The sequence below is a fragment of the Bombyx mandarina genome, chromosome 08 (genome assembly GCF_030267445.1).
Source record: "Bombyx mandarina strain Sakado chromosome 08, ASM3026744v2".
Taxonomy (NCBI): Eukaryota; Metazoa; Arthropoda; class Insecta; order Lepidoptera; family Bombycidae; genus Bombyx; species Bombyx mandarina.
Genome location: NC_143215.1, coordinates 15,561,161 through 15,589,111, shown reverse-complemented (window position 1 = coordinate 15,589,111; position 27,951 = coordinate 15,561,161). Strand labels below are relative to the sequence as shown.

At 40.1% G+C, this 27,951-nt stretch overlaps 1 protein-coding gene and 1 long non-coding RNA gene across 2 annotated transcripts; both read right to left on the bottom strand.

The window, feature by feature from the left end:
- Positions 1–600: 600 nt before the first annotated feature.
- LOC149502587 (uncharacterized) lies at positions 601–6,642 on the bottom strand. The gene is made up of 2 exons (XR_016323454.1): positions 6,515–6,642; positions 601–3,506 (listed from the first exon to the last, which is right to left on the bottom strand). It is a non-coding gene; the product is annotated as an uncharacterized LOC149502587 (long non-coding RNA).
- An 11,990-nt stretch (positions 6,643–18,632) lies between these two features.
- On the bottom strand, positions 18,633–26,761 carry LOC114251967 (ecdysone oxidase). The gene is made up of 4 exons (XM_028186418.2): positions 26,594–26,761; positions 20,884–20,996; positions 20,550–20,680; positions 18,633–20,250 (listed from the first exon to the last, which is right to left on the bottom strand). The coding sequence occupies exons 1-4, from the start codon at positions 26,605–26,607 to the stop codon at positions 18,649–18,651; spliced, it is 1,860 nt and encodes a 619-aa protein (XP_028042219.2). The 5' UTR covers positions 26,608–26,761; the 3' UTR covers positions 18,633–18,648.
- Positions 26,762–27,951: the final 1,190 nt, after the last annotated feature.

Sequence of the window (27,951 nt, the reverse complement as noted above, 5' to 3'; positions counted from 1 at the left end):
GTATTTATATATCGTCCAAATGTGTAAGTGAGACCCCAGCAGCAGAACCTCACCTCAACTTATAACCTTTCCGATCTCCAGGCGGGGACACGTGAGACAGGTAACAGATAGTCGTAAGTCAGTAAAACATCGATATGTATACAAATTGTGACAACTGCCGACCCGTCTAGTTAGATCGTGCGTACAAAGATGTGTGTGTACAAGTTTAACTCACGCAAAACAACAGTATTACTGGATTAAGAGAGACATATATCCGGCCAGGATTACGACTCGGACCCTCGCATTAATAACCTCGATAATACATACTGCAGTACTCGCGATGTTAATGGCGTCGCTTATTATAGTCTGGTCACATGTTGTTTTATGGCGACTTACACTCAATCATGTTTATTTTCATAAGTGCTAGTAGACGATAATGATTCCGGAGTTGACAGCTCACACACAAGCGGCAGCGTCAGCCCACCTTAGGACTTTTGCATGAAGAGGCACACCACAAACACGGCGCTGTTTATTCCAATTCCAATATATAATATATAACTAAATTATATGATATATTGAGATAATATAAAGTATAATAATTCATAAATAGAGTCTGTGAAGTCCACAATAACAGAATTACTTTTATTTTACAAGCTCGTCTGCCTCAGTAAAAAAGAATGCAGGACCATTCAGGACTATTCAGGACGATTCTCTTCATTACAATTTCAAAAAGTATTACATTTTCTTGGATTTACAGAATTATAATAAAAAATTCAGGATTATAATTAAAAATTCAGTCACGGCTGGTCCACTGCACGGCGGACGCTTCAGATTGGACATTTTAATAAAAATGCTAATGAGATGGCACTATGTGTAAGTCAGCATGCGTGCACCGACCCTCAACAGATCTGTTTTGATATGACGTGTACTACAGGAACAATCCGATGGTTTTAAGTGACAGGAAAAACATTCTGTGTCTCACTGTATGGTATTGTATTTGCGGGGTTTTAAAAATCTGTCAAATTGGTGATGTGTGATCACAGCTCGAGCCACACCCAGTTTCAAACTGTTCCTGGACTACTGGACTCCTTACACGTTTCAAAATAAACACCAGTGCCACCTTGACAAATAATTTGATACCGTACAAGTTCGATTACAATTATTTTTGTCTATTTCATCATTTTGTCCATTTCATTGAGGACTACGTACTGCCTATGTAGATACATAATGTTTGTAGGAATTGAAAAAAGAGGGACGTTCAATGGAGCAAGTGGAACTGTTCAATAGACCGACGTTCCGATTTGTATGCAAAATTATCATGTTAATATCGTTAGCGCCATTAATTTGTCAAATATGTTATGTGTTCTACGTTAACTAGCACAGCAAAAAGAATTTTTTTTTTCTGGTAGTCACACGTGTCAAATGAATGACGCGCCAAATTCTAAACAACTTCGAGATTTGAAGGAAAATTTCCCTAAAAATAAATGGCGCATACGGCACGATAATAGTCTTTGTGTTTCCAAATGAGTTGTTGCCGCGAGGTAAACGGGAGGAGAGAACAAGCCGCTCCTTGCCGGTACATTGTTAGGCTTTCTCGAAATGGACTGACATCCACTCGCGAGATGTTTCGATGGTGTCTGAGCACATTCCTATCTTAGTCTTGCAGAGGGATGGTCCAGTCATGCATCAGCCCAGGGCTGGGCGGGGACGCAGCACAGGGCAGGGAAGAGACGGTACTAAAGCAACAAAGAAAAAATACAACAACAAATACACCTGAGTTTTAAATTTGAATGACGCATTAACCTCCAAGTTCCACCTCCTGAAAAGTTGTACGAGCTTTATCATCCTTACCCACATTTGCTCTTCTCGGGGTACTTCCTACGATATAGGCATTCTTTCACCGAGGGGATATCGCTGAACTACAAGCATGGTTCAACGATGATGTTTTAGTCTTCCAGAATAGATAATAATATATAAAATAGCATCGCATCGCGTAGCTGTTAAAGTATAGTAATGATTTTATTTCTACATCAAACGCTGAACGCGATAGGCGAACCGCCACTCAAATAATTTCCTTTCGTCCCTACATTTCATTACGAATTTCTCATAATTAACTCGGGAAATTAATGTCTGCATATTACGGAGGTACTGTGTTCAATATATTATGAGACTTGTACATTTCTATACGCCGCATGTAACGCGAACGTTAGGTATGAGAGATTCACAAAAGGAAAATAGACTGTATATTAATGTGATGCTGGAGGATAGGGCTGGGTACATACAACGTGGCACCGAGCGGCGAAATGGTAGGAAATTGTGGAAAAGATCTAAGAGCGGCCGGAGACTGCCTGCTTCACCCATGTGGCACCCATCAGCGGATCCCAGAGCGCGGAACCAGATACCATATCTACCTCTGAGGGGAATGTGCCCATCCATTTACTATGCCCAGAGTACTATGACAGATAAGAATGGGGATTGGAATGGGAATTTAATATTGTAAAATTTCACAATCTGATATAAAATAACCCTGCGACGCCTCCGAACGGCTACTTTGGGTAATATGGATAGCACCACAGTAGATCAAGTTGGTTGCGTTAAAGAGTGAAATCTATACGTACCTTCAAACAGTTAGCGTTTGTACAGACTGACGTCAGGACCAGCCTTTAAAAGTAGCTCGATTCCAGGTAAAGTATGATATTGAACATAATCCACTTAGGATTGTGTATGTCTACATCTGTGTTGTGTATATATAAGTTTATTAATGACACACCAATAAAAATTTATATTCGATTTATGATTTACATGACGCGTATATGAACGTACAGAAAAACGAATAAAAGTTCTTGTGATATGCAGATAGATAAATGTTTTTTGTTAGATATAGTGAACACACTTCAGATCAAAATACCTATTATACTCGTATTATTGAGACTCGCGAGTAGCTCGTTTCATTGTGGGTCTGTCAACGGTCTCTTGATCCAGGTCTAATTGATAAAGAGACGTCAGCGGTCCCTCTGCGGTGACGTCATCTGGACGGTCTCCATTGCCTCGAGGATTTTCAATTCATCACAATTGACGGAAGATACGGAATTCAAATGTACATTTTATTGAAATAAATGATTATAAGATACCACTAATAGGACCGATAGGAATAGGACATGGTGGACGCCTCCTTCCTGTGTGTTCAGCTAGCTGTGTGATCGAGTGTCGGAACCATATAAATATGTTGCACGGGGACACAACAAACCAAGCGAAAGCGCGCCACCTAGTGATTGCGAGCCGCAACTGCTCGTCAAACATCGGCTCAGTTCGGGTGGTGTGCTTCGGCAGAGTCGAGATGTCATCGCTCCAGTGGAATACAGACACATTCGTTGGAAGGAACACTTAGGAAAAGTGAAGACGTCTTGGAACTGGCATCGTTTTCTTGCTGCTCAACCTCTTTGCACGATTGCCATTCTGAGACAAATACATAAACGCGATGTTGCCGGAACACGCCATGCTCTGTATGAGCAGTTCCCCCTGAGTCCCTGGAACAAACACAACTTTCATCTCCAACAAACAATACTTTTAGCAAACAACTTTAGTACAAACTATGCATTCCGGTTAGAAGGGTAAAATAATTATTTTCTTAAAGCAATTCTGATTTTAACCTCTTATCCTTCCCAGGACGGTGTCCCTCCGTTGCAGCACGGTCAATGCGGGAGCAAGTCAAAATATTCGAGGTTCTTCAAAAAAGTCACATAAGACCATATTCATATATTATAGAGAAGTTTCTAGTAATTTTATAAATCAAATTTATTACTATATATATTTATTATATACATATATATGTTCGGTAATAGTACGAGTAGTGTACGGACTGTGAAGAGTCCTCTCTGTTACGGCTCCGTAACACGGACAGAAGACGAAATCTCCGTATATTTGTTTAGGGTTTTGTTGACCCGGCACAACGTGTCAAAAGATCGCCATTGATACGAGCAACAACGCCCTGATGATTTTTGCTACGAAAAAAAAACGTGAACGAGGGAATAAAGGGTTGTACGTACAGCGGCCCACCGTCACGGTGCGGTGCGTATTTTTATTTCGAGTTCTAGTTCGATCTCGATCTCGATTTAGTGATTATGTACCAATACATATAACCGCGTCGAGCGCCGCTTCCCTCCGCGCAACGCGGTTATATGTATTGGTACATAATCACTAAAAATATTATAATCTGGCCCGAGCTGCCGGTGACGCCGCCGGTCTGTCTCTGCCGCGAAACGTTTATGTGTTGGGCTGAAATACTATTTATTTCTTAAAAATACAGACTAGTCTATGTAGCCCTAGACGCGTTATACGAGTGCCAATGTAACTGAGACTTCCTACATCAACGTGGACGCGAGGACGGTGGCAATCGGTTCGTTGTTACTATTAGCTGACAGCTGGGACAGGGTGACAGCTTAACACAAGTTGGGCCGTTAACTCGATTATTAAGCAAGTATTTACACGACTAACAATCTAATTATAAATTACTTGCTAATTCCACTTGACAATTGAATTATTATAATCGACGCTTGAAAGGCAAACGTGACTAAGCGACAATGCGTGAACTTTACAGTAGACTAATTTAAAGTTGGAATACCTGAAATAAAATATATTTTAACGAATCTAGCTGTAGGATTGAAATGATTTTAATAGGCCTAGAAATATATATTTTTTTGCGCATCGAATATGGTTATTGCCTATCATTTATGTATAAATAAGTTATTGTCGCTTAATCACGTTTGCTTTTCAAGCCTCGAATTATGTTTATCATCGAGACAAAACTGAATAATCTTCATGCGCCGCCTATGTGAAGGCGTATAATATAAGTATGCCTTCACATAGGCGGCCTCTCAGAGCATAAATTGGAAGACTTGTCGAATGTTCCTCGAGGTAATCTTCGAAGACAGAATGCAAGACCTACATATTATTATGTAAATCTTTGTCTGTTTGTTTGTTTTTAAGGTAAGGAAGGTCGGAAGGTAATCGCCTTCGACCGACTTCGTAACCCAATGCCCCAATGTACCTACCGTACAACACACACTTATCAATATGTGGGTATTGGGTTGAGAAGTTGAATGGCATCGGGCTTATTAAAAATATTGTTATGCCTGTAATAGTAACGCCATCCATCGCCGAATAGTCGAACGAATATCGAAGGATCTAGTAGCATCTAGAACGCTCGAGAACTATAACGCCATCTATTGTCAGAACGCGGAAACACAGTACTCGGCTTTTTTTTTTTTTTTTTTTTTTTTTTTTTTTTTTTTTTTTTTTTTTTTTTTTTTTTTTTTTTTTTTTTATTGCTTAGATGGGTGGACGAGCTCACAGCCCACCTGATGTTAAGTGGTTACTGGAGCCCATAGACATCCACAACGTAAATGCGCCACCCACCTTGAGATACAAGTTCTAAGGTCTCAAGTATAGTAACGACGGCTGCCCCACCCTTCAAACCGAAACGCATTACTGCTTCACGGCAGAAATAGGCAGGGTGGTGGTACCCACCCGCGCGGACTCACAAGAGGTCCTACCACCAGTAAAACTTTTGTGGCTTTTGTGGAATATTCTCGAAGATTCTAGGGATTTCGTCTCGACTATAAGAGCGTTGCAGAGATGGCACACAGTCAGTTAGTAATATTAACTACTCAAAGCGAAACAGCGAACGGATCACCTGAAGCGAAGTGAGAGTTTTAAAGTGTTTGTCGAGTGTTTTAAGTGTTGAATAAAGTGTTAACTTGTAATGCGGTAGATTTTTTTATTTATCCCGAACCTCAGCGCGTAACAATATCAAATGTTTATGTATTATTTATTACATATTGATTTTTATACCTATTACTAGCGACCTGCCCTCGATCCGCTTCGGGAACTGTAGAGTGTTTCTCCGAAATTGCGTTCTTTGTCTGATTCATATGGTCTAATTTTTTTTCACATAAGCTTATAAAAAATCTTGTAACGAAAGATGATAACCTAAGATACAATGTCTGAAAAAGGCACACTTTTTGATTAAATGATTTCTGAGATATTTAACTTTAAAATTTTTGGGCCCATATGAATCAGAATTGGGGATAGAAAAGAAATTATAGTTAGAAAAATCAGTCAATTATTTATTAAAATCACAGTAAATGCACACGATGCTTATCATAACATCTAAATCTAGTCAATCACAGCATGATATGGCACTTGACAATATCAATTATCACAATATTTGACGTCATTAGGACTGCTGCGAAGTTTACAGCAACTGTTTTTAGACATGTAAATAACATTAGGTTCATACGAAATGACTTGTTACAGGCGTAGCGTGCCGCCAATGTAACGTTTCATTAACAATATGTGTGACATTCTGATTAATATGGTATTTTACCTATGAATCAGAGACATATCAATCAGAATTTTGCCCATTAACATAAATAAATCATCACGCGTATGCAATTAAGGATTGTTATTTATACATAGGTTTCTGTTCCCCAATGGCATTATATTTCCCGCAGATTCAAGTTTGAAAACCATTTACCTTAATTATAAAAACGAACATACTAATCAGAAATTCAGGTGAACCGAGGCTATATGAATCAGATATTTTCCTTTATATCTCCGCGACGACACGAACCAGCCACACATCACGTCGCGACCACGTCAACTGAGTCACTAGCTATCGCCAGCGCGGGGAGGGGTCGCCTGATGTTTCGTATTTAGCTGGGTACGTTCGAGTGAAGCGCGTGAATATGAATCAGACTTTTGTGCCGGACACTCATTATTGTTTTATTTATAAATAAACCATCGTAAATATTAGTACCATTTTTTTTGGTGTAAATATACAACTAATATTCTTTCGTAATAATTATAATTCACATCAATTTATGAATATGAAATAATGTTATTGTTACTAATGTTCAAGAAACTGGGTTACGGACACACCATATCAGTCAGAAGAACTACCTTTAAATATTTTTTTGAAATATTCAAATAAATATTATTAAAAAAAATTAACTTGTGCAAGATAGGCAGTAGTCTGAGGTATGTTTTAAAATTAATTGCAGACTGATTTGTCAGTTATTTACAAAAATAAACCTCGACATCGAAAATTTAGAGTTCGGAGAATCACTCTGTAATTTATTATTGATCTTATTGAATTTTCGCTGTTCATCTTTCATGATATCGCGCTCTCGGTCGTTTATTATCTTAACTATTCAAATATTTATCCAAATGATGTAGTATAAAACACAAAGTTTAACTGCTTTACGCACCAGATCCGATAAAAGTATTTGTTTGATATAAGGATCAATTTGTTACTATCAAATAAATTATCAATGCGTTACAAATAAATTATCAATTTTTATTGTATTTATGGTTCACTATTTTACCGATAATGGCTTACACATAAAAAATAGATATATATTATGTTGCCGCGTACTTTTTTGTAGGACTATTTAAGATAAACATTTCCATTATCTATATATCTATATCTATATAATATTATAAAGAGGAAAGGTTTGTTTGTTTGTATTGAATAGGCTCCGAAACTACTGAACCGATTTGAAAATATCTAGCTATCTAGAAAAAAAATGGCTATAATCTTTTTTGAAAAAACTTATAGATCCTTACTAAAACTCCAATAATGTAACCCAAGATGTAAAAAAAATACCTAAAATATTCTTTATATCGCGTGCCCTGCGAAAACTATTGATGATAGAATAAAATAATGCACTACGACTTTGTAGAATACATTATTATTTACAAAAAGAGTCACGACAGCATATGTCTATTTCTAACTATTATACTTATGCCGCAATAAGTGTTCTTTTATTTAAAAAAATACAACAAACGTCATATATCGTTGAATTTTTTTGTTAAGACCCGAGCGGAGCCGGAGCGGGTCGCTAGTACATTATATACGTGTAACTCCCAACCATTTTTGCAGCACACGCCAGAATAGCTCGCAAATGTCTGATTTTTTCCTACTTACTTGACACTTATCGTTACATTTGGGGTAATTCCCACTATATCTTTATAAATTATAGCTGACCCGGCAGACTTCGTAGTGCCTCAATCGATAAATAAAAGACCTAAACTTTATTTAATTCCGATCATTTTCATATATATACATACATTTTAAACCTTCCTTCGATTTCCACAAATAATTCAAGACCAAAATTAGCCAAATCGGTCCAGCCGTTCTCGAGTTTTAGCGAGACTAACGAAGAGCAATTCATTTTTATATATATAGATAAATAGCTTATTTGTTATTCTGATGTGTAAGCTATATTATTGTAAAGTTCCATCAATATTCATTAGTAGTTTTGGTGTGAAAGAGTAACAAACAAACATCTATACATTCTTACAAACTTTCACATTTATAATATTATTAAGATAGCATAATTATTTATTAAAATCAAATGTATTATACATTATTATGTATTTTTAACATTTATATTAATTACATTTTCCCTGCGGATAAAGACACGAAAAAAGTATCGATACTTTAAAGTATCGAGTACATTTTCATTCGATACCGATACTTTTGTACTCGATACTTTGCATTCGATGATTTTACCCAATGAGTACTTTTTGGCAGGTATCGTATCGATCGATTAAGAAATTAGGGTAATTTGGTAGCCGCAATACGAAGTCAAAAGAATAACCTGTTTTTCTATACTAATATTATAAAGAGGAAAGATTTGTTTGTTTGTTTGTTTCGAATAGGCTTCCAAACTACTGAACCGATTTGAAAAATTCTTTCACTGTTTAGGAGCTCCAGTATTTCCGAGTGACATAGGCTATAATATTTTTAAAAAAAGTTAGGGATCCTTACTAAAACTCCAATAATGTAACCCAAGGTGTAAAAAAATCACCTAAAATATTCTTTACATCGCATGCCTTGCGAAAACTATTTACGATAGAATAAAGTAATCTATATCTATACTATAATATTATAAAGAGGAAAGATTTGTTTGTTTGTTTGTTTGTTTCGAATAGGCTCCGAAACTACTGGACCGATTTGAAAAATTCTTTTTCCATTAGAAGCCGACATTGTCCCTGATGAACAAAGGCTACTTTTTTTTTATTTTTTTTTTATTTTTTTTTTTTGGTTTCATGTGTGTTTTAATGTTTCCGAAGCGAAGCGAGGGCGGGTCGCTAGTAATAATATTATAAAGAGGAAAGATTTGTTTGTTTGTTTGTTTCGAATAGGCTTCCAAACTACTGAACCGATTTGAAAAATTCTTTCACTGTTTAGGAGCTCCAGTATTTCCGAGTGACATAGGCTATAATATTTTTAAAAAAAGTTAGGGATCCTTACTAAAACTCCAATAATGTAACCCAAGGTGTAAAAAAATCACCTAAAATATTCTTTACATCGCGTGCCCTGCGAAAACTATTGATGAAAGAATAAAGTAATCTATACTTCTATATCTATACTTAATATTATAAAGAGGAAAGATTTGTTTGTTTGTTTGTTTCGAATAGGCTCCGAAACTACTGGACCGATTTGAAAAATTCTTTTTCCATTAGAAGCCGACATTGTCCCTGATGAACATAGGCTACTTTTTTATTATATTTTTTTATTATTATTTTTTGGTTTCACGTGTGTTAATGTTTCCGAAGCGAAGCGAGGGCGGGTCGCTAGTTACAAATAATTACCTAAAGTATGCTATTATAATTAATAAAAATTCACATAAGAATTTATTAAATTTAGATGCATCTAGGGTGACTCCCAGGTACTTGACCTTCCTGGCCCAGGGCCGAAGAGGGTGATCGGGGGTGTGATATTTCTCCTCCTAATGCGGGAGGAAATAAGCGGTGAGTTTCCCCTTTGAAATAACACTGCTGTGCTTTTCGCTGGGTTGATGTCTATGCGCCATTTTCGGAACCACTGTCCAAGGGTCAACGCTGCGCTTTGGAGCTTACTCGCAATTAGGGACTTATTTCTACTTGAGTAGTAAACGGTTGTGTCGTCAGCAAATAAGGCTAGCTGGGTCGGCGGCGACCGGGGAATATCGTTAGTAAATAAACTAAATAGGAGCGGAGAGAGAACAGAGCCTTGCGGGACTCCAGCCGTGAGTGGACGCGGGGAGGAGCGGGTTCCCTCCACTCGATATCGAAAAGAGCGGTTCGACAAGAAGTCCCATATGATGAGCACGAGACTGTCCGGCACGCCCATGTTGAATAGTTTGAAAATCAAACCGTTGTGCCAGACTTTGTCGAACGCTTTTGCGACGTCGAAGAAGAGGGCTTCCGTGTAGATTGGTTTTGGTCGGTTACGTCCTACGAGAATGTGCTCCGTGAGGCGGTGCACCTGTTGTACGCATGAGTGATTTGCACGGAATCCGAATTGTTCATCGATGAGAATGCCCTTGGATGAGACGAAGTCTCTGAGGCGTTTGTAGAGCAGACGCTCATACAGTTTGCCTAGAGACATGATTATCGAGCTGTCAACTTGATGTTATATCGTGAGTTGTTATAAGTAGATTTTTTAAAAAGTTAATGTTTTTGAATTGACGAATATAACAAATGTTATTTATATTTATTAATGTTTAATATATTTTAATTGTCATACACCGTTTACACGTTTATTAAAAAACTAGTTATTATTTGAGCTTGGCGCGCCTGGCGGAGCCGCAATTTTTCCCCTAGTAAATGGAGGAGGATAGAGGACAGTGTATCCGATAAACAACAAGAGATAAGCTACATGTCAATTATTTTTTTTAATATGAAGTTATTTTGGTGTTACAGTTGTTGTTGTGTTTTTGTGTACCAATACCGTTTGCTTTTTCATGTCCTGCTCTAATGAAGTTAAATTGCCGTTATTTATTGACTGATACTATGCTCTATGCGCATTAAGTCTTAGAAAAGTACTCGACACCTTGTAGTATCGATACTTTTGTGAGTGAGTATAATAAATATATTAAAATATTTATAAAATATTTATATGGTAATTTAGTCCGATGAGTATTATAGTTTTATAGTGTAAGTTGGTGTACAAAATAATATGTACGTATTGTGTTGCTTTTATTTTTTTGAAATTTTAGTTTCTAAATTTCTCTTCTCTGTCACTCTCTACTTATATGTGATATTGATTATAGAAACATATTCGGTTATTGTTTCAGCTATATTTTTTAAAATATTAAATGTTTGTTTCCCAAATAATTAAATAAATTAATAAAAATAAAATAATATTATTTTTTCGATACTACTCAATACTCATGAGTAAAGTTTCGATACCGTGTCCTTAACTACCTACCCTACCGAACAACAATTTATAACAATAACAAACTACATAAATTGAATGATTCATGTTACTTCACAGTGGGAAAACACCAACTGTCAAATATCTCGCCCTGCGACCGTTAGACAGTATTGACACGCCTCGCATTACAGCAGGCACCAAAAATTAGCGATATTAGCCGATTATCTAATATCTTGTTTGTTTGTTCGTAAAATTGTGACGCGCATCACAAAGTTTTTGTATTTCAACAAGACACACATCCATAGCGCGATTCACTAAAACACTCAGCGCCATCTATCGATAACAAATGAAAATAAAACTCATCTGACACCTTTTGATTTTGAAACCAAATTATTCATTTAAATGCTATTATAGTATTTTTTTTTTCATATTTATATCGCAGGCTCACACCTCCTGTTATATATTGTTAGCATGTTGTAGTATTTCAGTCGAGAAGGCGGCCAGCATGCGGCCCTGCGGTCCATTCTCGGTCGAGAGTATGTTATTATTGTAACGAGGTGAAGTTTCAATTGTATCGGACAACGAGCGGCCCGCCCTCCGGCCCGGAAGGCGTAACAGTCTGGCAGCAGGTAACAGGTGGAAGCTGGTTTCCTTGTTTTATCAATTATTTCAGGATCTGGAACAAGGAAGAAGGCTGAAGAAACGCCACATTCTATTCATTTAAATGAAAACAAAAACATTTAGTGGCCTCCACTTCGTTATGTAAGTATCTGCAGCGAGCACGAGAGCGTATCTTCGGGAAACGAAAGCGACGCGGCGCAACGACCCTTATCGCATCCTCCTCGAGCTACGTTCCCGCTCGGGACGACGGGGCACCACGCAGCCGCCGGCGCCGTAAGCGTGTCACGCGCCGGGTGCCAATCCATCCACTCTCGGTGCTTTCTAGCCCCCAAGCACCCATCACAATGCTTGTCGAAGAGTTCGACGTGCCACATGTAACCCATAGACATCACCCACTGGGTTTCTCGCTGAAACTTCTTAGTGGGTAGCGATTCCGATCCAATGGCAGAAGCACTACTTTTGCTATGGTGATTGTTAACTAGTTTTTCTCGGGCTAAAGAACCCCGTGAGCTGGAGAAATTGCTGGAATTGCCCATCAGTTAGGTAGGGCAAACAAGAATAAAAAATAGGGAAAACGCATTCACGTGGTCAAATATAAATAATGTTCCCGTCACGGTTTCATTTGATTTTATTAAGTCGTAGATTGCTATATTGACTCAGCCGACGTGAAGCGACCTACGGAGCTTATAGGCACTAATAGAGAGTGCCACCATGTATTTTAAGATTAAATAAATTTCAATAAGTCAAGGGCAAGGCGGCCCTACTCCGCGAGGCGCGACCTCGCGATCCAGTTTGAGACTCCGCTTCACCGCAGAACTAGGTCGGCACGCGGCACACGCACCAGCAGTGCTGCTCCACTCATTTCATCGATTATGAACAATTAATTATACAATAAAAGCAGAAGTTGAGTCGTATCACTTTTAGTTAGCGATAGAAGACGCAACAAGTATGTTTCACAATGTTTGTTCAGGACTACTAAACGATAAGACGCTATTGTCCTGGTGTCCACTAGGTCTCAAGGGATGTGAATATGTTGGTCTTTGAATATTGTCGTTTTTTTTCTTCTTTTTTTTTCTTTTTTTCCTACCTAAGCTGATAGCCTTGAGAGGCTATTTCAGCGGAACCTTAACTAGTGAGCTCACGGGGCTCAAACCTGACGACGTTGCTAACACGAACCCTAGCAAGAGCCGTGCTTCGCAGAATCTACCACCGGATCGGAAACGCGACCCACTGAGAAGATCCGGCGAGAAACTCAGTGGGCTGTGTCTGAGGGTTAATTTACTCGTCGAGCCCTTCGTCGCAAGCGACGGGTTCGACGAGAACGGTGACCGGTGCTTGAGGTACCTAAAAGCACAGTTAGTTGATCGGGAGGATCCGAGATGACGTGTTTTGGGCGACGTCGACTGCTTTTCATTCTTTCCGCAGGATCAGGAATTTAGTTACCGGCGGCCACGACGAGAGGGTTCTCGTGTCGTGCCGCTTTATCGAAGTGGGTATTGTCGTGTTATAAGGAACCACTCGTATGTGTTTCGGGTTTAATCGAGTCACGTACGGAGCACTTTCAAACGGAAAACTTTGAAATTTAAATGCTTGTGGCACTTTTGTGATTCACTTACTTTTGTGGTGAAGCCTAAAATACCTTTATGTGGAAAATGTATGGGAGATAAATGTTTTTATTTACAACAAACTTTGGAAACACATTGCTTTTGACTAAACTTTTACCTAAACGCAAAACAGGCATTGTTTTGATTTATTCAAATTATTACACTTAAGTGAGTTTTTGCTTTGTTCTTGAATTGAACCTGCAACATTAGCACTGGAGGTATCCGAGCCTCGTGTACGACGAGCCTTAGCGCACGCGAGTTTTCATCGCACTTACCATAGAGATACAAATATCAGTGAAGGGAACGCTTACAATAATTATGGTACCACGCAGGTGGCCCGATGTCCATAGGGTGTGTACTGTGGAGGAGAGACGGAGAGGGGCCGCCCCTGTCCAGCCAGTGTCAGTCGCCTAACGACATTCAATATGCAGATGCTAATTACTCTATTTGTACAAAACAAATGAACCGAGCCCAATTCGTTGACCTGGCCTACAACTCCAACATACGCTCCCTGACAATAAAAGCTCCCTAAAAAGCTAATTAACATAAAGCTCTTGAGTAACGACCTCTAAATGTGTATATAATTAATGGACACACAGAGTCCAACAAGCGACGCCCTACCGTCCGTCCGACTGTGCTTAAAACAGAACTCTGTAAAAACTGCCTTCATTAGTCGGAAGTGGAGTGAACAGGGACGCATCAGTGGGCATACGGACTGCTAATGCACTCGTTATCTAACTTTTTTAGTTCTCGTATATCAATCAGACAATTGCTTAAAGTAGTAAAAAGTAAAGAAAAAGAAGTAAAGTAACAAATTTCTGCAAGCATAACATCAAAAAAGTTAGTTAAATTGCATTCAAAATTTGTATAGGTACACTAAAGCAAAATCTGTTTGGAAACTTAGATATTTATGCTTTTTAAAAAAAAATCAACACTCAGAAATGTATTTCAGCGTATTCATTTTCCATTTAAAGTGTGTGATCACAACAATAGACCATTTAGGTCTTTTTCAGACTTTTATTTCCGGCAGAGAAACCTTCTACGGAACAAAACAACAAAAAGTAAGTTGTAAGTAACAAAATTTAAATAAGGAAGAAATGAAATCTGAAACTGAATTAAGTGATTAATGAGTAAAAATTAAGTGAGTGTTTTGTTAATAATATTTAAATTTTGATTGACCGACAGAAACGAATTGGTGTGTGAACTTGTACATACATAAGCCGACTGAGTTCGGCCCTGTCTGTCCTACGGCGCATACCGCGCGACCCCCAATGAATGAGCCGTTGAATTCTTTCGCTATGATTAAAGAGTCCTACCTCCATAGTGATATTACAGACATCGTTTTGCTATTTTAGTTCTTACTCGACGTAGACTTCCAATTAATTTAACTCATTTATCTATTAATAAGCAGAGTTATTTTGCGTTAATGAGCCCACCTCCTGTTATGTGGTGACCTTTAGCCAAAACTACCACTCTAACGTCGCCCCCGCTACCACAACCTTAAGAATGGTTGAGGCTAGTACGAACACATCGACGTCTCAATTGCTTTGGACTAACGAGTGTCCTGACCTTCACACAGATCTTAACAAGAAAATCATAAATACATTCAGAATCGAATAATTTTGAAATATTTTAATTATTTGCTTTGGTCACTAAAATTAGCAAGGCCGCGAAAGCATTGTACCCCCACCTCCGACCTCCACTGCTTCTCCCCTTTCACTACGCTTTCCGTCTCCATCAAAGATCTGCGGCCCCGCAAGGCACCCGGCTCTGACGGCAAATGGCGGCGATAAACTTCTACTCGTCCACCTCATCATAGTGTTGGCATCTATTTTCAATGCCGCTATGACGAACTGCATTGTTTCTGTGGTGTGAGGAGAAGCGGGCATTATCGGCATCCATTAGTCCGGTATTCGGTAATCTTACAGATGATCAATTGAGGTTCCGCACTAAATACTCGTTCGTACAACAAGTGCACCGCTTCACGGAGCACCTTCTTGTAGGGCTTAACCGACCCAAACTACTGTGCACGGGAACCTTCTCCTTAGACATCGCAAGAGCGTTGGACAAAGACTGGCACAACGGTTTCATTTTCAAACTAGAATTTGGGTGTGCCGAGCAGACCACGGCGCATTTATTCTCAGCAGACGTCTTGGCGTCGGAACGACACTTCGATAAGGCGATGCATAATGAAATCGCCTCATCGCGGCCGCCGCAGATTACTCCCCGGCTTCGACTCACGCAAGAGCCAGTCACCATTGATGCCCTAGAGATGTCCTTACGGATCCATTCGTTCGACTAAGATAGATATCTGCAGCTCTAGCATCAAGAGCAGGTACATATATGTACATATATAAAATGCTATATGTATATACAAACACAATCAAACCTGCCAAGCAGCGTTCCAGGCACTGCTGTTATATCGGGTATGCATAATAAATGACAAAACGCCGTCACAGGATTAAAGATTAAATCGATTTTCCAAGGTGATTATAATTCCCGCGAGAGATCACAGCCGGGTCGCGCCGGATGTCTTGTACCCCCGAGCCCGGTCCTTCTGAGCACGGATTATAATATTAAGTAGATTGGAACGTGGAAAATTTTCTGATTTTTCCGGGGCCTCCAGAGACTCTTGTTCTCTCTATATTTTGTACTGCTTGGTCCACGCGGAGTGTTGGAATCGTTTGACATGATTCAGTGAGCTTCTTTATAACGAAGCCGCTAGGTTAGTCCAAAATACAGTTTCAATCCGGTTTTAAAATTAACTTGCCTAAACCCTTCATTTTGTAAATTAAAGTGGTGTGTTACTTATCATTATTTTATTGTCAGCGAACAGTTTCCACCCTTATTTTTAAGGCACCAACTGCCTGCAAGGGGTGGGAACCCTTTGTGCTTGAAAATACACTTTTAATAACCCTGCTAATCCTCTCTGGAATATTTCATACGTGCAACTCTCACGAGCGCGCGAGCCTCTCAAACGAATAATTAAAATATTTTTGGCATTTGAATTTTGCATGTTTTAGTTGTCTTTTATGTTGCTTTCCGTACTGAAGAGTGGAACATCGCTTAAATTATATGTACGATGTACGATTGAGACTTCAACCTTATTCTTTAGAGTGGATGGCGGATTTTTTTTTTTCGTATCTCAGCTAATAGCCTTGAGAGGCTATATCAGCGTAGCCCTAACTAGTAGGTGAGCTCACGGGGCTCAAACCGGAGTGTTGCTAACACTGACCCTAGCAAGAGCAGTGCTTCGCAGAATCTACCACCGGATCGGAAACGCGACCCACTGAGAAGATCCGACGAGAAACTCAGTGGGCTGTGTCTGTGAGTTAATTCGCTCGCCGAGCCCTTCGTCGCAAGCGACGGGTTCGACGAGGACGGTGACTGGATGGCGGATATTAGATTTTGCCATTTATGGGAACTTACCACCAAATGAACATTTAGTTCATCTTGGCCCAGAGCATCGAAGTCTCTCGTTTCGATATACTCAAAATATGTATTTTATCAATTTTGCTGACAATTTTCGACAATTTTCCTACTTCAATCACTTATGGTACCTATCCACAATAAAGGTGTTTTGAATATCGACAGCACGTGGAAACCTATTAAATACTACACGAGAAGTAAACTTCACTAAATAACATATTAAGAGTTCAGAGAGCGAGTCCAGCGGGGCCACTTGTGTTCTGAATGTTTAATGTTGAGCTTTGCTCCGTTCATTCCGACAAGAGCTCATTACAACTACTGCCACTTTGTCCCCCGGCTACGCATTTACGTCCATGCGGCTACACTACACAATGAAATAGTAATCATTTACGACCCACTGCCAATTATCTATGCGCGGTGTAATACATTTGTGAATGTGACTACACATTGGACGAGCGATCTTTATTGTGTCTTTAGTGTTCTCGCATATAGTACGTTAATCAGTGGAGTTGTTTACTCTGAAGGGCGACGCTCGGTCGCGTCAATACACGATGAAATGGAAAGAGATTCTCCAGCTACATACAACTGCACCACGCCGCCGCCGCCGTGTCCAGATGACAACATTAACATCTTCAAGTACACTCATAAACTTGTACAAATTCGAGTTTGTGAAGAGAACGAGTCTACTGTACGATTGATTCACTTTTAGATTTATCTCCGATGTTTGAACAGGAGCGGTCTTGGGTCTGATGTGTTCGGTGGATTCAAAAAGTATTTTCTCGGTATATGAGCGTCGTTCGGTTTAAACACAAGCAGTAACAAGTTGGTTTTGAACTGAAATTACATTTTTTTTTTTTTTTTTTTTTATTGCTTAGATGAGTGGACGAACTCACAGCCCACCTGGTGTTAAGTGGTTACTGGAGCCCATAGACATCCACAACGTAAATGCGCCACCCACCTTGAGATATAAGTTCTAAGGTCTCAATTATAGTTACAACGGCTGCCCCACCCTTCAAACCGAAACGCACCACCGCTTCACGGCAGAAATAGGCAGGGTGGTGGTACCTACCCGTGCGGACTCACAAGAGGTCCTACCACCAGTAATTACGCAAATTATAATTTTGCGGGTTTCATTTTTATTACACGATGTTATTCCTTCACCGTGGAAATCAATCGCGAACATTTGTTGAGTACGTATTTCATTAGAAAAATTGGTACCCGCCTGCGGGATTCGAACACCGGTGCATCGCTCAACACGAATGCACCGGACGTCTTATCCGTTAGGCCACGACGACTTTTTTTAGTTTTATTTTATTGGTTCACTAATGAAACACTAGCAGAAACACACAAATCATTGTTTTTTTAAATTATAATCAACTAGTGATGCGCCCCGGCTTCGCACCAGGTTGATATCGAATATGAAACAGAGTTTTATTGTGCACTGCGGAATATATACCTAGATGGAGTCAATGTCTTAGGTATTCGGGGTGTGATGTTTATTTGATATCTATCAATCCATATACTTATATAAAAATCAAAGTGTGTATGTATATATGTTCCGTATAGACTCCGAAACCCTTGAGCCGGTTTCGATGAAAATTTCAGCAAAACTTCAGATTTTTTTTTTTTTTTTTTTATTGCCCTTGTAGGCAGACGAACATACGGCCCACCTGATGGTGAGTGGTTACCGTCGCCCATGGACTTCAGCAATGCCAGGGGCAGAGCCAAGCCGCTGCCTACCGAGCCAAGCCGCTGCCTACCGAGCCAAGCCGCTGCCTACCTTAACCTTAGTTTAACTGTACTTAAGCTTTAAAAGGACTGTGGATTATGTTCCTCGGTTAAAAAATCCACAATTCTCTCTCCAATAGCTATAGAAACAGATGCTGTGTTTCCTCTTATAATATTTTTCAGTACACTCAAATCGGCCACTCTTAAGTTCTTCACACCATACACACGGAGTTGTTCATCTACCACCCTGGTCAGCGCACAGGTCCCTACAGCATGGTATCCAGAATAAGTCATATGTCTGACGTAGCATCTCCAATACTCTACCCTTCCGCATTTATAGGCTGGACATCCAGGTAGATTCAAGTGTAAGATTGAGGCTTTGTGTTTTTTGAAGATCTGAGTTTTCATCAGGTGCTCCAAGAACGTGATAGATTTTACCATTTGTTCGACGTCTCGCTCATCTCCAAGATAATTAGCAAAGATTGCTGGTGGTTGCAGTGGATCGATACTGGCGAGGCGGACGGTGCCACGAGAATATGGCTGCAGAACCATAGGCGAGAAAACAATCAAGCCATGGTTCTCGTTCGCCTTCTCAATTTGGTCTAAGACTTGGTCATTGAAACCTATAGCCTGCTTAACCAAAGGCTTTGCTAAAGGCACCAATCCTTTGTCTATGTACGACTGAATAATCTGCATATCAGCGAGTTCACACAGACTACTATTACCTGAATACTGACGAAGATCAAAATCGTAGCAGTTAGTGTTTATCAATGTCACTATATCTTGTAGGCTATTAGATGCTAGTGGTCCGCTCCTGGAGGCCAAGTACTGTAGTACTTGGGGGGCTTTAGAAGTCAGTCCAACGAGGCTGTCTACTAGTCCTCCGTGGTCTACTTTGACGATGACGACTGGTAGATGATGGTCACTCATATCATTACCGACCGGAAGGTTTGATCGTACTGATATGCCCATTTCTTGTAAGTGGTCAGCTGGACCGACACCTGACTGCATCAATATCTGAGGGGTTCCAATCGTTCCAGCACTAAGTACAATTTCGATTCTTGCATATATTGTAACTTTTTGTAGATTTTGGACAACTGTCACTCCTCGAGCAATATTGTCGTCATCAATAACTACTTCAGTACAAAAAGCATTCTTCGCAACTTTAAGATTTTTCTTAACATCATTCCTTGCGAGGTAGCCCCGCGCAGTACTCATCCTCTCTCCTTTATATACATAACCAGCTACTTTTGTAACTCCTATTTGATACTCTCCGTTCAAATCCTTATTAAAAGGTATATTTAGCTGCTTTAACCCCTCCACAGTTCTCGTGTGCCATGGGTTACGCGGATCATCAAAATACTCCAATTTCATAGTACCATTACTATTATGATATTTCCTTGAACTAGCTGGATACTGGTCTAAAATTTGAAGACCTTCGTATCGAAGGAAATACGGCTCTAAGTCCTTCCATGTCCACCCTGAGATGTTCATTCTGTCGTAATCATATCTATTTCCTCTTATGTACAGCATGTGATTGATAGCGGTGGATCCTCCTAAGCTCTTTCCCCGACTAAATCTACACTGTTCACCAATTGAAGAGAGACAGGATATGTTGTTTGGAATAGTCTTGTACTGCCAGTCCAGTGAGGATCCAAGGAGACCCAACGACGCCATTGGTATCTGAAATAAGAAAGTATTTATGGCTCAATCAAGATCATTGAATATTGAACACAACACAGTTGAATAAAGTCATTACAAAGCTGTTAAACTAAAAAATACTTTAAAAATATTTGAAAATAGATATCAATGATTAGCAGCGTATTCTACTAGTAGAATTTGTAGCGAACTCACAAGACTTGTATGTGAAGAGCTACATCGACTAGCGCACGCGCAGAGCTTGACCAATTAAACGAAGCTTTGCCACATAAAGTTCAAGAACGAGGATTCTGATGGTATCATTTTGAAGAATGATTGATTACCGTAGATAGGAAATCTGGATCGCCTCCGGCTTCTATAAGTATAACATCGAAACCTGTCAATGCTAATCTAGAGGCGGCCGCGGCGCCCGCAGCCCCAGCTCCTACCACCACGTAGTCATACTCGCCTCCATCTGAAAGAAGTAGTTAATTATAGAATTTTCTCTTCGCTTTATTATCCCATTCGGTGTGTTAATCATCCTGATCTCATTTGGATCTTTTAGGTTTGTCAACATTTCGTCTCGCTATCCATCTCGCTCTTGCTTGTTTTGTACTCATATGCACTTAATACCAGGTAAACTGTGTGTTGAGTGAAACGTTAGTATATAATATTTACCTTCTAGCTGAATTCCAGTAGGGTACGTATAGGGAAGGTCGTGTAAGAAATTCTCAAAGAAAAAGGCCTCCACTGCGCCAGCACTGAACGCCAACAGCAGTCGAAACATGAACCTAAAGATAATTAAAATATTTAAACAAAGTTTGTAGACAAGCAAATTTTGTTTCTTTTTGTGATGGAGGCAGACGGGTGAACCCCTAAGGGCTTACAATAGGCAGGGCTGCCACCTTTTTGATTTCGGACCGGAGATCAAACCTCAAGGGGCGCTTTCGGCATATGGTCTGAGTGGTCGGTAATGGTCCAGACCGGGGCCAATCTGCCAGGCAGCGATGGCAGTACGTTTCATTCATTTTACATCACGTTGAAACGTACATCACACGTCATCTCGGATCCTCCCGATCCACTAACGGTGCTTCTAGGTACTTCAAGCACCGGTCACCGTTCTGTAAATTAATCCTCAGACACAGCCCACTGAGTTTCTCGCCGGATCTTCGCAGTGGGTGGTAGATTCCGCGATTGGTCCGATCCGGTGGTAGATTCTGCGAAGCACGGCTCTTGCTAGGGTTCGTGTTAGCAACGTCGTCAGGTTTGAGCCCCGTGAGCTCACCTACTAGTTACGGTTACGCTGGAATAGCCTCCAAAGGATACCAGGTAAGGTAGGAAAAAAAAAAAAAACTTACATTTCATTAATAATTTATTCATTTTTGATGTGTAAAGTAGTAATATACCTAGTCAGGTCATAAATTCTGTCACATGTTTAATGTAAAATAATTGAAACAAGTTTATTCATTATGTAACCATTCATATACCAAAATGAACTTAACAAAACATAGATTCTTATGACACTAAAGTTTATTCAAAATGACCTCCGTGATTTTGAATACAGGCCTTTAATCTGCGCGGCCAGTCGTCTATCGCAGCACGAACGAGGTCCATGTCAATATCGGCGGCTGCCTTAATCAAGGATGTCTTGAGTGACTCCAAATTGGGATGAGGCTTTGAGCACGCCTTTTCCTCTAAGTGTTGCCATATCTTGTAATCTAACGGATTCAAATCTGGACTGGAGGAGGGCCAGTCTTCGTGCCGGATGAAGTCGATTTCACGCGCCGCCAGCCAGTCTTGTGTGCTCTTCGCTCTATGAGCTGGCGCTGAATCTTGTTGGAATATCCAGTGCCTGTTATTGAACATGGTATGAGAAACAGGTTCCGCAAGGTTCGTCAGGACTGTATTTTGATACACAACTGCATTCGTTTTTACACCTTTCTCACAAAAATGTACCTCTGTTAAGCCCCAATAAGAAACTCCCAACCATACCATGAGCGAGGATGGAAAATGACCTCGTTGGACACGCGGAATACGGTTGCTCGCTTCTTCACTACTGTGTGCGTACACCTTATCATTTTGTTTGTTGTAGCTCTCTTCTACGGTAAAAATTTTTTCATCCGAAAAAAGAATTTCCCGATATTTTTTTCCCGCGTACCGCTTCAACAAAGCGCGGCATCTCTTCAGTCTCAGGTCCATTAGACGAGCATTCAAACGATGTCCTGTTTTTCTTCGATATGCCCGAAGCCCTAAGTCTTCATTTAACACCCTTTTCACCGTGGTTCTGCTTAACCCCATCTGAAGGGCCAACAGTTTCTGCTTACGTTTGGGATTTCTTTGAATTCGCACCTTCACAGCTTTTATCACTGCTGGAGTCCTAACAGACCGAGAGCGACCACTTCTTGTCATCTACACTAGAGTCTTCATTGTGTCGTTTGATGGTAAGATAAACGAATCTTTTGGTTATATTGAAAATTTTCAGTATGTTAAAAATTTGAATTGGCGCGTAACCGCAACGATGCAACGCAATAACTGCAACACGGTCTTCTTTAAGCGTCCACTCCATATTTAAAAATGAGTAAAATTCTAAAAGTATACATTTTTTATTTTCATGAACAATTCGAAATTCGAATTCAATAAACTTTTTTGTGGCCAGCATTCTAAAAGAATTTTTTTTACTGTGTGACAATACTTATGACCTGACTAGTTAAATTGATATTTATATAGCTATATTCTGGTTTCAATCACTAAGTACGCCGCAGTTAGTTTCTATCCTCAGATGATATTATTATGTGTTCACCTGATGGTTGTCTGAAAGAGATCGCTCTCAATAATAAGACCACCCATTGTACTTTTGTATTTAATATTTTGCATTTGTACTCATTTTATATTGGTTACACTAAAGCATGCTCTAATTGCGTTGGCGTAATACTCCGAGAACGCCGATGTGTCTTCTTCGGTGAACCCTATAGTGGCCTTCCTTCCTTGGACTACAACCTTAGACTACAAGCACGGGATCAGATGGGGTGATGCTACTCTAGGCCGAGACCACACAGCTTTAATATCGAATATCAGTCCGCGAACTGACCTTACATCAACGTTGCAGAATTATATCAGTTAAAACAATATGAGAAAACAAATATACTAGTTGAAGGTAAAGCATACACAATAATTGTGTAGAATGTGAAAATTAACGGAGTTTGAAATCATTAAGTTTATTAAGCGAATTACGCGAATTAAAGTATAGCAATTAGAACAAGTAAATTTGAGGCCAAAAAAAATTATCGTACCTGTTTTACTTTAAGAATTAAGTAATTAGCGAAGAAACCAACGACAACTAGTTACAGAGGCAACTGTGTCCACATTGTTACATCTAAGACGTCACCTAATTATTCATTACTATTTTGAAGTTAAAGCATGTCAAGATAAAATAACTATACACGCGAGCAAAAGTTTGGAATCACTTACTTGAAATTGGTTCCGCGCGATCTTGCTTACTAAATAAAATTTTAATTGTCATAAAAATTACATCACTTTAAAGGTTCAACTGTCAACTTTAAATTGATACCAAATTCATTCAAATCGAGCTCGGAGTTAAGGAGCTATCCCAGATTAAGTGAAGGAGGTAGGAAAACAAGTAAATGTGGAAAAAATAATGAATGAATAAACAACAAAAATTAATAAATAAATAAATTATTTAGCCTTAAAATTAAGTATCAGTAGTTTGTGTTCCCTCTCCTCGCCCTATTAAATGCTCGAAAACGATAATTCATAGACCTGATCAGCTTCTGAATTGATTCTTATGGGATACCCTCCCACTCCTCAATCAACGCCGATTTCAGCTTATTCAGAGATGAAGGAGCAGAAGTTCTGACACGAACCTTCCTCTTCAGTTCATTATGCGCGTGCTCAATGGGATTCAAGTCAGGGCTGAGCGCTGGCCAGTCTAATGTGGCGATACCGACTTCTTTGTGGTATTCAGTTGTTACACGGGCAGTGTGACAACGAGCGTTATCGTGCATAAGGAGAAAGTCATCATCGACATATCTCGCATAGGGAACGACATGTTCCAGCAGAATATCGGAAATGTACCGGTCCGAAGTTAGACCGCCTCCTCGTCCCCCGCCAGGCACGAAAACAAGCTCGGTTTTACGGTCGAAGGAAATGCCGGCCCACATCATACAAGAGCCGCCCCAATAAGCCACTGTTTCAGTGAAACAGCACTGCATAAATCAATCCCCAGGTTGCCTGTAGACCTGACCTCTTCGGTCACTACCGTGTAAACACATCCTGCTCTCCTCGGAGAACAGAACTTGCCTCCATTGCTTAACTTCCCAATCAAGATGGGTGCGAGCAAATTGAAGGTGTGCTTGTCGGTGAGCTACCGTGAGTTTCGGGGCTGTGACAGGCCTTTTTGGAGTCAAATTCACTTGCTTGAGTGATCTACAAACTGTCCACTCGCTGGCAGCTTTCCCACGAACATCTCGGAGCTCCTATTGGACGGCGACACCAGGTAAATGCCGATTTTGTAGAGAGCTTGACACGATAAAACGGTCATCCCTCTCCGATGTGCACCGGCGCCTTCCAGATCTTGGTCTCGGGATAAAGCCACTAGTCTCCCGAAAGCGCTTGTAAGCTTTCGGAACACAGGACTGGCTTATGTGGAGCCGACGAGCGACAACCCGCTGGCTGAGCCTTTCTTGCAATAGGGCTACGATTTGTGCTGCTACTGTAGGTGTTGTCTCCTATGTCGTACAAGGTAAAGGGCCAAAAGTAGCGGAGATGTGTACCGATCAACAGGTGAAAGTCAACTGATAAAGAAAATCCGATAACAGGGTGCTTTTTTAGGGGTCAATAGGTCGCAACTCGCGACGTATCAAATTTGTATTTTAATTTATTTCAATTTTAATTTGAAAAATGTTCCTGTGAACGTTTTAATTTTTGTATTTGTTTCTCTTTAATATTCTTTTTTGTGTTAATTATAATAGGAATTAATTATAATTGGATTTTGTATACATCATTATGTTAATTGTAAATAAAAAAAATGGCAAGGCCTTCGGTGTGTATTCTGCACTGCAGCCTTTACCTACCTAGAGCTAGGCAGTCATACAATCCGGCTTGAAAAGCAGCGTTTGCAATGTTTGCATCAAACCAAATTGCCAGTCCAGACTCAAGCCGAACCACTGTCTCTGTGAAGCGGACAAGTCCACTGATGCTAAGTGACTATCGTCGCTCATAGACATAATCACAGCGAACTGTTGCCTGCTGGAAATACTCTTTTCAAACCTAGCTTAAAGATCTTTGTGTAGACCGCGTTTTTTTCCCTTAGCAAGTGCACACAAAAGTCACCTCAGGTGTTTGAAATTGTAACTGTTCTATAAAAATATACTGTCTCAACGTAGCCGGAAGCTAGGCTAGCTATGATACAGATGTAATAACGCAATATTGGGCGCAGGGAACAGCTGACAAACTCGTTGCATCTTAAAGTATAAAGCTAAAGATGCTGACTACGTTGCGATAGTCTTCAAAACAGAACGATTTATGGACGAGCAGTACAGAGCGGCGGTCTGGGCTCGCGCTTATCGGGTACAAGAATCGAAAGGACATTAAAGTCGTCGTGGTCTAAAGGATAAGACGTCCGGTGCTTTCGTATATTATTATAACGATGCAGCAGGGTTCGAATGCCGCAGATAAGTACATTTTTTTAATGAAATGCACACTTAATAAATGTTCACGATTGACTTCGGCGGTGAGGGAAAAACATCGAGTAATAAAAACCAAACCGGCAAAATTATAATTTGCGTAATTACTGGTGGTAGGACCTCTTGTGAGTCCGCACTGGTAGGTACCACCACCCCGCTTATTTTTGTCGTTAAGCAGTAATGCGCTTCGGTTCGAAGGGTGGGGCAACCGAGGTTTTGTAAAACTGAGACCTTGCAACTCTTGTCTCAATGTGGTTGGCGGAATGTTGCAGAGTGTGTAAGTTGTAGAGTGTGTGTGTAAGTTACCGGAGCCCATCTGCGGTAACCACTTAACACCAGGTAAACTCGTCCGCCCATCTAAACAATAAAAAACAAACAACGCTAAATAAATACTTTGTACTGGTGGTAGGACCTCTTGTGAGTCCGCGCGGGTGGGTACCACCACCCTGCCTATTTCTGCTGTGAAGCAGTAATGCGTTTCGGTTTGAAGGATGGGGCAGCCGTTGTAACTATACTTGAGACCTTAGAACTTGTTGTCAAGGTGAGTGGCGCATTTACGTTACGTTGTGGATGTCTGTGGGCTCCAGTAACCACTTAACACCAGGTAGGCTGTGAGCTTTACACCCATCTAAGCAATAAAAAAAATAAAAAATAAAAATAAAAAATAAAAAGTAAACGAAACTTACCGTCCCCAGTTCATTCTTCATTCAAATTATTCTCCGTACACAGTACTGCTGCCCGCTCATGGTCATGTTACGAAGAAGGATGCCAGAGAATATCACCAGCGGTTAGTTGTTAAAGGAGCTCTTAGCCTCGGCCGGCGGCCTCCGAAGTCACTCCTTTACTGAAACGATAATAGCCAAAATAGTGTGTGTGCGTGTGTGCGTATTTAAAACTACGTATTCTAAATTGTTTACTTACCATTTTATGCAAATATGTGTACGTTCCACATGATATTATGTGATCACTATTCAAAAAAATATGGACTTACTCAAATGATAAATAAAGGTTGGGGAAAAAGTTTCTTCGCATTTTTTAAGAAAATTCACAACATTTTTTAATGTAGTTTATTTACATTTAACTAAAGTATGTCGGTACCATTTTGTTCGATAACTTTTCGCCATCTTATAGGTAGGGACATGATCCCATTGCTAGAGAAATTTTGGGGCTTCTGATCAAAATACCGCGACTATTGGTTTTGGCAGTCCTCTCGTAATGTTAACCTGACACTGCCTAAAGAATTCTGAACAGACCGAAACAGGTGGAAATCTGAAGGTGCAAGGCCAGGACTATATGGCGGATGCATTAACACCTCCCAGCCAAGCTCTCTTAATTTTTGCTGAGTGGCTAAAGATGTGTGAGATCTAGCGTTACATGATGAAAAACCATATACCCCTTCTGTTGATTAATTCCGGCTGCTTTCTCTCAACTTCTTACTTTAATCTCATCAGTTGTTCGCAGTAGATTTCAAAATCGATGGTCCTGCCTGGTGGTAACAGCTCATAATGAATAATGCCCTTCCAATCCCACCACACACACAGCATTACTTTGTTGCGAGTTAACCCAGGTTTCGCTACAATCTGTGAAGCTTGACTGGCCTTTGACCACGACCTTTTTCACATGTTCTTGTCGTACGTGATCCACTTTTCATTACTAGTTATCAGCTTCTTCAAAAATGGTTCGGTTTCATTACGACGTAATAATAAATCACAAATGAGTACACGGTTTATTAGGTTTCTTTCAGTGAGCTCGTGAGGTTTTTTTTTTATTGCTTAGATGGGTGGACGACCTCACAGCCCACCTGGTGTTAAGTGGTTACTGGAGCCCATAGACATCTACAACGTGAATGCGCCACACACCTTGAGATATAAGTTCTAAGGTCTCAGTATAGTTACAACGGCTGCCCCACCCTTCAAACCGAAACGCATTACAGCTTCACGGTAGAAATAGGCAGGGTGGTGGTACCTACTCGCGCGGACTCTCAAGAGGTCCTACCACCAGTAATTACGCAAATTATAATTTTGCGGGTTTGATTTTTACTACA